Source organism: Panicum hallii, chromosome 5 (assembly GCF_002211085.1).
Source record: "Panicum hallii strain FIL2 chromosome 5, PHallii_v3.1, whole genome shotgun sequence".
In the NCBI taxonomy this organism is placed as follows: Eukaryota; Viridiplantae; Streptophyta; class Magnoliopsida; order Poales; family Poaceae; genus Panicum; species Panicum hallii.
Window position 1 is genome coordinate 48,226,103 of NC_038046.1, and position 11,504 is coordinate 48,237,606.

General features: G+C 49.1%; 1 protein-coding gene across 1 annotated transcript; it reads left to right on the top strand.

The window, feature by feature from the left end:
• Positions 1–10,737: 10,737 nt before the first annotated feature.
• LOC112892694 (60S ribosomal protein L16-A-like) lies at positions 10,738–11,073 on the top strand. Its single transcript, XM_025959821.1, has one exon. It carries the CDS (start codon positions 10,738–10,740, stop codon positions 11,071–11,073), a length of 336 nt encoding a protein of 111 aa, XP_025815606.1.
• Positions 11,074–11,504: the final 431 nt, after the last annotated feature.

Consider the following 11,504-nt stretch of genomic DNA (forward strand, 5'->3'; position numbering starts at 1 on the left):
CGATGATTGAGACTGCTTGATCCCTTTATCACACAGAGTAACAAGAGCAACTATATGATGAGTAATACTGATGGTTGAGATAAAGAGCTCTACCTTGCTTGCTTAGTTATAAGTGCTTATCTAGAATGGATAATCACATAGAACTTGAAAGCTAAAAGTTGAAAATAAGGATCTACTCTTAGTTGCTTTTCAGCTGAAACTAAACCGGAACTATTATAAGCCTTCATAAGTCTAGTTATGGGCTAAAGTATACCCAATCCCGGGTAAGCCTTGCTGAGTATTTGTATACTCAGCCTTGCTAGCTATATGTTTTGCAGGTAATGTCTGGAAAACCCTACTCTTCCCTGCCTTGGCCCTGTGCTCTCCCAGAAGGTTGGTTCGTGGAATGGGATCCGTCCTCGGCCAACATTGATGATACCGAGTGATGTCGTGCCCGGGCTTAGCATGACATCCATCTTGTCGACGTGCTGTAGATCATCGCGTATGTTTTCCGCTGCTAAAAATCATAGCTTAAATAGTTTGTATTGTTTTCTCTAAGTTTGAAACTTTGTACTACTTTTATAAACTCTTGTAATGTAATTCTCTATGATGTAAAATGTGATGGTGATTGTATCTCTGGACTCACCTTCGTGTGAGGTAACCTTATTTGATCCTGTGTATCAGTGGTTTATCGGGACGTTACCCGACAGGCCAAGGGATTATACCGTTTGAAGCACGTTGGAGCCCTCGGGAGTGGACTCGCGTACTTGAGCCGGTATAATTCAGGTTGGTTCTGCCACAACGAGGTGCGGCAGTTAGAGCTCGATTCTGTGGAGGAATCTCGCTGCACCGCTCTTGTTCAGTCAGCTCGGTACCTGCAAGGGATCCGGCGATATCATGATCGCAACGTCCGGGAGCGGTCATTCAGTGTTGGTGATTTGGTCTTGCGTCGTATTCAGGACGAATCTGGCCTACACAAGCTCAACTCAAGGTGGGAGGGCCCGTTCATCATCAAGCAGGTTTCAAGGCCAGGGTCTTATCGACTACAATATCCTGAGGGTCAGGATGTCCCGAACTCCTGGAACATTCAGAACCTGCGCAAGTTTTACCCTTAATACGAGGCCCGGTGATCGCTGAATCCCCGGGGGTTTGGAAGATTTCTTCTCCCCGAATCAATTTGGAGGCTATGAGCCACATAACTCGGGCTGTACATTCCTTCTTACCTGCATGATGGCCATGGTCACGCGCAAACACTTATATATAAATCGACTTCTCGTCGTGAATGATGCGGGGGCTACGGCCACGTTCTTCCGCCTTTTGACTTCAGTTCCTGACGGAACCCTCGGCTCCGTCTAACTTCTCCACATATCGAGTTCCGCCGCGACCTTGGATGGTCGCACGCGACAGCAGTCGCATTTTTCCAACATAGTCGACCCGTTCAACTGGTTTATTCCCAGTTTGTTGGATAAGCTCGTGCAAGGAGCTGCCTGGACTACATCCTGCGTGGTTGCACCCAGAGTAGTCTCGTCCCTACCACGAACACGGCATACTTGCGGCGACGCCCGCGCTCGCTCCCAGCAAGTCCGATCCATCCGTACGGGTCCTACCTAACTTGTGGAGCGCGCTCCTACGAGGAGCAACCCCGACTACGTCCAGAGTCGATGCACTCGGGGTTGTTTTGCCTTAAAGCCTAGCAATTGTGCGACGATGCTCGCGTTCTTTTCTTACAGTTTTAGACCCACGAGTTCGGGTCGTGGACAACTTGTTAGATAAGTTCCTACATGGAGCTACGGCTACCTTCAGGGTCGTTGCACCCAGGGTAGTGTCTACTACTTACGCCTTGTAAGCCTGGATATCAATTCAGCACAGGCACATACACAAGTAGAGACATCAAAAGAAACTATATATACAAGGAAGTGAATACTTGTTTTTAGTACCCTAATCTTGCATTACACTTTGAACTATGTGTTCTGATACAGGTTGGGCCTCTAGGAGGTATCTGTCGAATTGCTCCTCGGTGCAGTCCGCCGCCATGCCTTGAGCAAATATCTCCAGCTTTACGCTCGGTAGGAAGGACTTCACGATTGCGAGGGCATTGTTGACGCACGTGACAGGTGCCTCGGAAAGGAACTTCATCACTTTCTTCGGGGCCTCACAGAGACGCTCTAGCAGGGGCCAGGGGTTCGCTTCGCCTTCTTCTGGTGGGTCCACCATGTCCACTAGCTCCCGGGCGGCCCCCCTGATGCTCTCGAGTTCTTCACCCAGCGTCTTGATTCGCTGAAGGTTGTTGATGAATTGTTGCTCAGTGTCGCCGATCACCTTCTGCAGCCTCTCGACGTCATCTGTATGGTGATAGAGTAGGTTCTTCACGTCAGTAAGTAGCCCTTCTTTACTGATTAAATTTCTCCTAAGCTCTGTGGTGGAAAGCTTTTCAGAACCCAGGGTGAGTTATACAGAGCAAAATACCCGAGGGAAGCAACGGTTTACCTTGGTGCGCCTTCTTTTGCGCCCTGAGCTGCTCCTTATGCGCCTCAAGCTCCTTCTTCTGTTCCTCGAGTTGTTGCTAGAGCTCGGCGTTGACTTTCTCAAGATGTACATTCTTCATCTTCTCGTTGTCAAGGCGCTTCCTCAGGGCATCGAGTTCCTTACGGTCACGGGCAAGGGTCTTCAATTCCTCTGCCTGCTTCCAGGAGCGGGCGATCACACTCTGCATAAAAAGGGAAAAGCCAGATTAGCAACTCGACTCAGCCACTATTAGAAAATGCTCTCAGGTCTTACCATGGTAAAGTCATGCACCTTCTTGAGGATATCAACACTGTCATCCGTCAGTAGCAAGTCGTCTGCCAGGTCGGTGGCAACGGCTTTCTGACTACCCGATCCGGCCAGCAGCAGCTCATCGGGTCTCCCGGAGGTTCCCACGGCTTCTTCAGTAGTCAGCTGCTGGGCACCTGCAATCACAAATGTTCTCAGCATACAGCATGCGGATCTCGGTAGCTAGCCAGGGCGGTCAGACACTCACCTGCGCCATCTGTTGGAGCGGCGCCAGGGGCCTCGACCTGTTTCTCGCCACCGGCCCCGGCCTATACTTGTTGGAGCTCGGGAGGCGGCAGGTCGGGCAGCGCGGTGTCGGCCCCGGGGGCTGGCTCCGTGGGCGTCGACCCTTTGGGGGCCGATGCCTCGGGGGCTGACGCAGCGGCAACTGGCCCAGCACTTGATGATTCCTCCCGGATCGAGGACCCGAGGGCTGGGGCAGTCGAAGTTGGCGTCAGCTGGAGGTCCGCGGCACTTGCAGCACTAATGAAGTCGAAGTTAGGCAACACATAAGCTGAAAGATCAAATCATTTGCAGTGCAACAAGAGGCAGACTTACAGTACAGATTTTTTCTTAATGGCTCTCTTCATCCGCACGGCCTGACGCGGCGTCTCCGTTGCCGGCGGCGGGGTTTCACCGGCTTGTGGCGCTGTCCCTGCCACGGCGATGGTGACAGCGGCGGCGGTCGCCGGGCTCGCCCTTTCTTTTTCAGGCTCGGCCCGAGCGGAGGATGCGGAAGGACTACAGGTGGATGTTATAAGTACAACTCAGCATCAAGGTAACATATTACAACAAACAAGTAGGCTCTTACCTAGTGGATTCGAGTTCCTGCGCCTTGCGCTTGCGCACCAGTCGATGGCCCTGCAGCACCGGCGGCAAAGCGCCAGTCAACTCCACGCTCTGCTCGGAGGAGTTGTCCTGGCGCGTTTTTCCTTCGGCTCCTTCTCCCGCCTGCGAGCTCACACCTTCGGTGGACTCGCTGCTGTGTTGAGCTGCAGCAAGGCGAGCCCTCTTGGCTTTAGCGGCAGCAGAGGGGAGGAGGTGGTCCGGTCGGGGGACGTCAGGTCACGGCGGGTAGCTGCGGTACACCTCCGTGTGTCCCTGCAGAGAGTTCTTCAGTTGCGTAACGAAGCAAAAGCGGTTATCTTCAGCAAAAAGAAGTCGAATACTTACCGGTTTGGGCGGATTTCATGCGGAAAACAATGTGGGCACGTATGGCACGGCCTCCACGTCTAGTAGCACCCGCTGAACTCGCTGGAGCACGACTTCATCTGGCAAATCCTCTGCGCACATGCGAGAAGGATCAGCGGGGCCTGTGTACTCGAATCCCAGGCGATGGCGCTGCTGGATGGATTGGACGCGACGCTTGTAAAATGCAAACATGACGGAGGCGCTGGTCACTCCCTTCTTCTTCTGTGCCTCAATGACGTCCAGCAGCTCTTTGACTTGGTCCATCTCCCCGCCGGAGGGTTCCAGGTTCCATTCCCCCCTGATTACAGGTGGTCTGTTCGACTTCGTCGGCAGATGGGGAGCATGGTTTTTGATGTAAAACCAATGGTTTTTCCATCCAGGAAGGTTGGAGGGGAATTTGTATGTGAGATATTTGTCGCCGGCCTGCTGACGCAGTTGGATGCCGGCGCCTCCCACCACGGAAAGGTTCTTGGAGGTGGGCTGTGGTTTGATATGGAAGATGAAGCGGAAAAGATCCCAGTGGGGTTCTATTCCAAGAAAAGCCTCGAAGTAATAGATGAAAATTGAAATGTGGCAAATAGAATTTGGGTTGAGATGGTGAAGCTCAAGCCTGTAGTAATACAGAAGGCCTCGGAAGAAGGAACAAGAGGGGAGAGCCAATCCCCGTTCGGCAGAACGAGAACATGTGCTAATTGAAATATGCAAAGATACCAAATGAATAAATGGAGATACCATTTGAAATACAAATCCCCTTTGTAAGGTCACAATGGATATGAGACTCACCCTCATTTCAATGCCACTTTTCTCCCTTTCTTGGACCAAATTCTTGCAATCTCCCTCAAGATAGTGATATGAACTTGCAACATGTACTTGAGATTCTTGCTTTCTTGCATACTTGCTTTGGTCGCTAAAATTTTCCCCCTTTGGATTCAAACACTAAAAAGAAGACATCAAATGCACAATGGAGAGTTTCATAGATCATGATCTTTTGGATGTGGAAGGCAAACAAGATCATGAAAATGAAACTCACATAACATAGACTAAGCTCCCCCTAAGTGTGTGCATACATATGATGGAAGACAAAGCATATGCACAACTAGTCAGTTAAGACAAGATGAGGAGATTAATCTATATTATGCATGGAGATAGCTTCAAATGAATTGAAAGGTATGGAATCAATGAAAACAAAGATACCACATATGTGAAACCAATTGAAGATAGATTCATGCATATTTTCGAGGATTATTCTTCTTTCAACTTGAGATTACACACATGATAAGCTTGCAAACAAGGTTAGTTTCTGTCACACCCGATTTATAAGAACATAAATCGAGCAATCATATATGCGCCAGGATCAAGTCACGCATATATACAACAGACTATTAAGATATCACAACACATGTCACGAATAAAAGCGTATAAATTATAAAATGAATATCTTTATTACAACTGAAGTCGTCGAAGCTGCTGACGTAGTCCTCCACGTTGCCAGGCATTGAGCAGCAGTCGAAGATATCCGAAATAGAACAGAAGAGTAGAGAGGCAAGTGTGAGTACAAACTCGTACTCAACAAGTATAACACAAACTATGAGGCTCTAGGCTAGCTGACTCAACTGCATTAGCTTTTAATCTTGGCAAATTTTATTTAAGCTAATTACTACAAGTGGATGAGTTACCATAACCCAAATTGCTTAAGAAATTAATCAGTATTATTTAAGAACTACTGAGAACCATCCAAACCAAAACCACCCGGGGAAATCTCCCTCGCCAAAGGTTGATAACCCCACTAATCAAAAGGAGGATCTGGGCCGCTCATGACTGTGAGCACAGCTGATATATCAGTTTTACACTCTCGAGAGGTTGCACAACTTTACCCACAAGTCGTGAGCTACGCTAGTTATTCATCACACTTCCTCAGGTGAGATGGCTAGCAAGCACACTACGAGACCGTTACAAAGAATCACGTTGGTAAGGTGTAACCGCTAAGGATTCTGGATCAGCGACGATGGGGCCCACCTCCGGGGGTACAAGACACACAGCACAGACCAAGCCGGAGGAGCAGGGACCATTGAAGCTTACCACCCCTCTTGCCCACGCAGGTAAGTTACTCCCGAACCAACACAACCTAATTAGTAAGTCAAGACCGTCCCATTCCAGTCTTGTGGTTGCGCGGTTGTCCCAGGTTGTCGCTCTATGAACCGGTCCTTATGGAGAGTGGCCAACCAAGCACTAAGCACCGTGCTGGCCCCCTAAACCATGTTTCTAACAAAAACATCTTTTAAGGACGCACAAACCACTCAAGCACACAGCACAGAGGGTTGGCTCCAGAATTAAGTTGCATAGGACCATTAATCCAATTAATTAAAAAGGACCAAGATTTGTTATAGCGCAGCAACCTAGCACAACTAACCAAAATGCAACCCAAAGGATATATGTAAAGGATATAAAGGTGGCTAGGAAATTCTTATAGGTATACAGAATTAAAATGCAGTATGAAATTGTATTTACAAGTGATAGGAGGTTCATGTTATACTTGCCTTCCTCGTACTCTCCCGGCTGCTGCTCGAACTGCTCGGAAGATGGTTGCTCCTGGTACTGCTCCGGTGGCTCGACGTCTACTCACGATCATAACAGCAATACATGGGCCACACATGCACACACATGCAAACAATAGCAAAACATAAGAAACAGTACATCAATACAATGGAACAGCACATAAAACTGGCCTAGAACTATTCTATGTGTTACAACGATCGCGTGGATATAAAGAATGCTTAAAACGGAGCTAAAACGCGAAAACTACACTTAAAACAAGACCCAGGGGCCTATCTGCAAGAAAAACTGGACTACAGGGGGGTTCTGGGCAAAAACCAGGGGCCTAAACATAATTAAAGCATAGACTCGGGGTTAGCACGTGAAAACACAGGGCATGGACGGCGGGTTCAAAAACTGGAAAGCTCAGGGGCTTCGGTGCGAAAAACAGGACCTAGCTAGAATTTCTTCTGAACGAAGGTGGACTGCGGGTTGATTCCAAGGAAGTTCAGGGGCTCTTTAACAAAACTGCCACAGCTGAAGGGGTACGCGGCCTCTAATCTGGGCGGTTGGATCTAAATCGAACGGTTCCGACGCACTCCGGTTCGGACGGTCCGATCTAACTGCTGTTTACGGACGGTCCGATCTGACTGCCGTTTACGGACGGTCCGATCTGTCCGAGGGGGTCCGGTCCACTGGATCTTGATCGGAGGGCTGGGATAGAAGAGGTACGTGGGATCTAATCCCGACCGCTGACTTCGGATCGGACGGCTCGGTTTGGGTCGGGGAGCACAGGCGGCGGCAAGAGACGCCGGCGATCAAGCCCGCGGCGGCGCGGCTCGGGAGCTCGCCGGAGACACGCGATCACGCGTTCCCGGGGACATTTCACGACGAGATCAAACCCAGGAGGTAGAGCACAATGCGGGGAACCTAGCTGGGCACTTGTGGAGGTGGATTCGAGCTCGGTTAGGGTGGAACGACGGCGAGAGCGGCTCGGCACGACCAACCACGCCGGCGTGCGCGCGGTCTAGGCTCTGCGGCTAGCTAAGGATCACGACTCCTAGTACAAAAGAACCAGGGCGCGAAGGGGAAGCTCACCGCGGGGTGTGGAGGCCGGAGACGCGACGGAGTGAGGAAGACGACGACGTCCGGCGGCGTAGAGGATCGGGCTTCCGCGGGGAGGGGTGATGCCGAGGTGACCGGGGTCCTTGGCTGGCGTAGATTGGCTCCGGGGACCCCTGTGGAGGTGGTCAGAGGGTCAAAATGGGTCGGGATGCAACGACTGCGAGGAATTCCGATGTCGGAGCAGCTCACCGGAGAAGGTTTCCTCGGAAAATTCGGTCGATGCCGAGGCGTAGAGCTTCGATGCTGGCCTCTTGGAGCTTCGGGATGGCGAGGGGAAGCTTTTGCGAGTGACGTGGGGGTCCGGGGTGCAACGGAATGGCCGGTCGACGGTGAGGCCGAGGCGTCTGCGCGGCGGAGGAAAAAGGGCGGCGGTGCTGGGGTCTCCGGGGTTGCAGGGCTGGGGTTAGGGTTCTGGGTACCAGGGCGCAGGGGGGTTCCCTTTTGTAGGGCGGCGGCGCTGCCCTGGGCGTGCGGGCCCGGATAAGGAAGCTCGCCGGAGATCTCGGGGGAAGTTGAGCGCCGGAGAAGAAGGAGGAGAGGGGGAAGGGGCCGACAGGTGGGGTCAGGCTGAGGGAATGACCGAGAAAGGCAAGGAACGACTGAGAACGGAAAGGAATGACTGAGAAAGGAAAGGAATTACTGAGAAAGGAAGAAATGACAGAGAAAAGAAAGGAATTACTGAGAAAGGAAGGAATGACTGAGAATAGAGAGACTACGGGAGTGACTGAGAAAAGAGAGAATGACTGACTCACTTTCCTGTTTCCACTCAAATCTATTGGAATTCAGTTCGAATTTGAATTCAACTTGTATGCACTCAACCAAATAAAACTTATGCACCAGCATGAGTGCACAAACATGTTGACCTTGTAATAAATTTTATTTTCCCGTGTTATAAATTTCTTTTAAATGCAGGATAAATTAGAAAAACCTTGAAAATTTTATTTGAGCCAAAATAAATTCCTTAAAATTTGGGAAAATTACATTAGGGTGTTACAGTTTCAAAATCACAAACCATAAGGTAGCTCCCTAAATGTGTGCATACAAGTATTTGAATTACTTGTGGGAGACATGCACTAGTCAATGATGACATTTGGAAGTTATCCTATGACTTGGATTTGGCACATAAGATAAGAAATAAAGTTAGTGACATTTTCCTACAACTAATAAACATTGTAGGTTGCTCATGGGTTAGAGATAAACACAAGCAACCTACCATAAGAAAGCTTACTCTAGGCAATGCAAAGGAATTTAAATATGCTCATGCAATCCTAGACAAGTATAGGAACTAGATGCTAATTGAAATTGCTTGGAAGTACATCTAGTTACCTAGGTTACCTATGGAGGATTTGGGTATTGGATTGATCAAGGATTTGCAATTTACTTTAATTCTTGATAAACATGGCTTTACATTTACTTTCTCTTCTTGTCTAGACAAGTCTCCAAATCCTCCCAAGTCCCTTGGACTCTAAGTTTCCTTTGGAACCCAAACCTTCTTGGAGCCCTTCATGGTAGTGATGATTTCCTTGGACACCCAAATAGGTTGGTTCCACCCCTTGCCTTGCTTGTTGATCATGTGAGCCACCACCTTGTTTTCCTTCTTCTTCAGGAGACAGGGTGTGGTCTTTTTCTTATCAACCTTCAAGTAAGGTTTGGTGTTGGAGTTGACGTTCTTCTTGTTTTCTTCCCTTTCTTTTTGTTCTTGCACTCATAGGACTCGGGACCTTCTTGATGGCATAAGTAGCAAGTTATGGTTGCTCCCTTTTCAAGCCTCTTCACCATCTTGAGACGGTTATCTTAAGAAGGTTGTTTCTTGCACTCATGACAACTTTCCTTTTTCTTTAGCCTTGTCAAGTCCTTTGTGAGCCCTGTTAATTCTTGCTTGAGGTCTTCATTTTCTTGGGCAATGAGATCATCACAAGTTTCTACAACAATATTCTCAACACAAATATCAATGCAAGAGAGTGAGCTTGATTCATCAATTAAATCAATACAAGAAGTGGAGGCATCCTTTTTAGATTCAAAGATTGATTTTGATGTTTTTTTAGAGGTAGTTTTAGTTTGTTCAAGAATCTCAATTTTCTTGGTTATCTCATCATTTTGATCACTGATCATATCAAATTGTTTGGTCAATTCTTTACAATTGGATGATGAGCTAGCCAACTTTTCTTTGAGTTCTTTTTTTTTAGAAAGAGTTTTGTTATTGCTACCTCTTGGGTGTGAACAAGATCTACAAGTTTATGAAGAGAAGGGCAAGAGTAATCATTCACTTACATCGCTATCACTCATAACTTTGGAAATAAGGCAAATGTGTGATGAGCTTGATGAAGGTAAGAAGGTACATGGCTTGTGGTGGATTTCTTCATCACTTGAACTTGTCATATCAAATCCACCCTTTGCAATGCTAGTGAAAGCCTTCTTGCTTGCCTTTCTTTCCTTCTTCTTTTGCTTGCATCTTGCTTTCATGAGAGGACAATCTTCAATGTAGTGCCCCTTTTCGCCACAACCAAGGCATTCCTTTTTCTTATTCTTTCTTCTTTGGTTCTTAGCTCACCAATTGCTTCATGTAGTAGGGACACCCTTTGAGTTGAACTTCTTGAGTAGCTTGTTGACTCCTTTAACAAGTTGCTTGATTTCTTCACTATCATCCAAGGAGCTACAACTTGCTCAATAATCATCTTCCTCTTCTTCATCATCACCACTCTCATCTTTATTTGAGGTTGAAGCCTCACTTGAACTTGAACTTGAGCTTGATTCTTGCTTTTGAGCTTCCTTACTTGATGTGGATGATTCTTGTTTATCTTCAATCTTCTTATCCTTTTCTTCTTTGCTTGATGTACCAACATCTTGACTTGAAGGAGAAGGTTCTTTTCCAATCTTCATGGATAGATCATGAGCAATGATCTTGCTCAACACTTGAGTGGGCTTCATCTTGCTCAAGTCTTCAAACAAGTGGAAGTAGCTGACTATGGCTCTTGGGAAGTACTTGGATGATCTTTGTTGATATGTCCTTGTTGGTACATACGGACAGGGGTACCTCCTGCTTGGGCGTCCAGCTCCGGCGTGTGCGCCAAGCGCATCGTGGTGGACGCGGGCTACCACATGCTCGGCCGCCTTTCCTCGATCATCACCAACGAGCTGCTCCACGGCAGGAAAGCTGTGGTGGTCCGTTGCGAGGAGATCTGCATGTTCGGCGGCCTCATCCGCCAGAGAGTCGTCTGCCAGAGTGTCCAACTTGATGGGCGTGAGGTTATTCGTGATCGTGCCCTTGGCCCGAGCCTGACAGCTAGGCACATGGTCTCCGGGCCTCCCCCCGTGCTCTTACAGGTCCGGTGTCTCCACGTACCCCTCGAGGTCAGGGTGCTCAGGAATGGCCTCCACGGTCCCGGACCCCCCTTCCCCCCAGGGAGGAGGTCCGGTGCCGCCATGAGCCCCTGAGGAGGCGGCTGCTAAGCCAACTCTGCCATGTGTCCGGTGGCAAGCCAGCCTTCTGCGGGGCGCCAGCCCAACTACTGCATTAAGTGCGGGTAATTGGGGTGAACGTGCCCGGGTCAAGGCGTGGGCTGTCCACAGATACGTCGGGAAGGTGTGCTCACACCACGGTAAGCCCGCCTGTTACCGAGGCGGCGCGTCACATCACCGTGCTGCGGGCGCGGGGGCGGCGTATAGTCACATAACAGCGCCTCGCGCATGAGCAAAGGGTAATTATGATCTGCTGTAGAAGGTCTGCGGCGTACGCTGCTACAGTGTGCGCAGAGGCTACGGTGCAGCAGGTCAACATAGCCCATTCGCCTATCAGTGGGAATTGATCCAACAGTGATAGCATGTCTTCCACTGTGCAGGCCGCTGATAGCAGGCACTGTGCCGGT

Coding starts and splice junctions, on each gene's coding strand:
- LOC112892694 (XM_025959821.1), top strand. CDS start 10,738: ATGCTCGGCCGCCTTTCCTCGATCATCACCAACGAGCTGCTCCACGGC.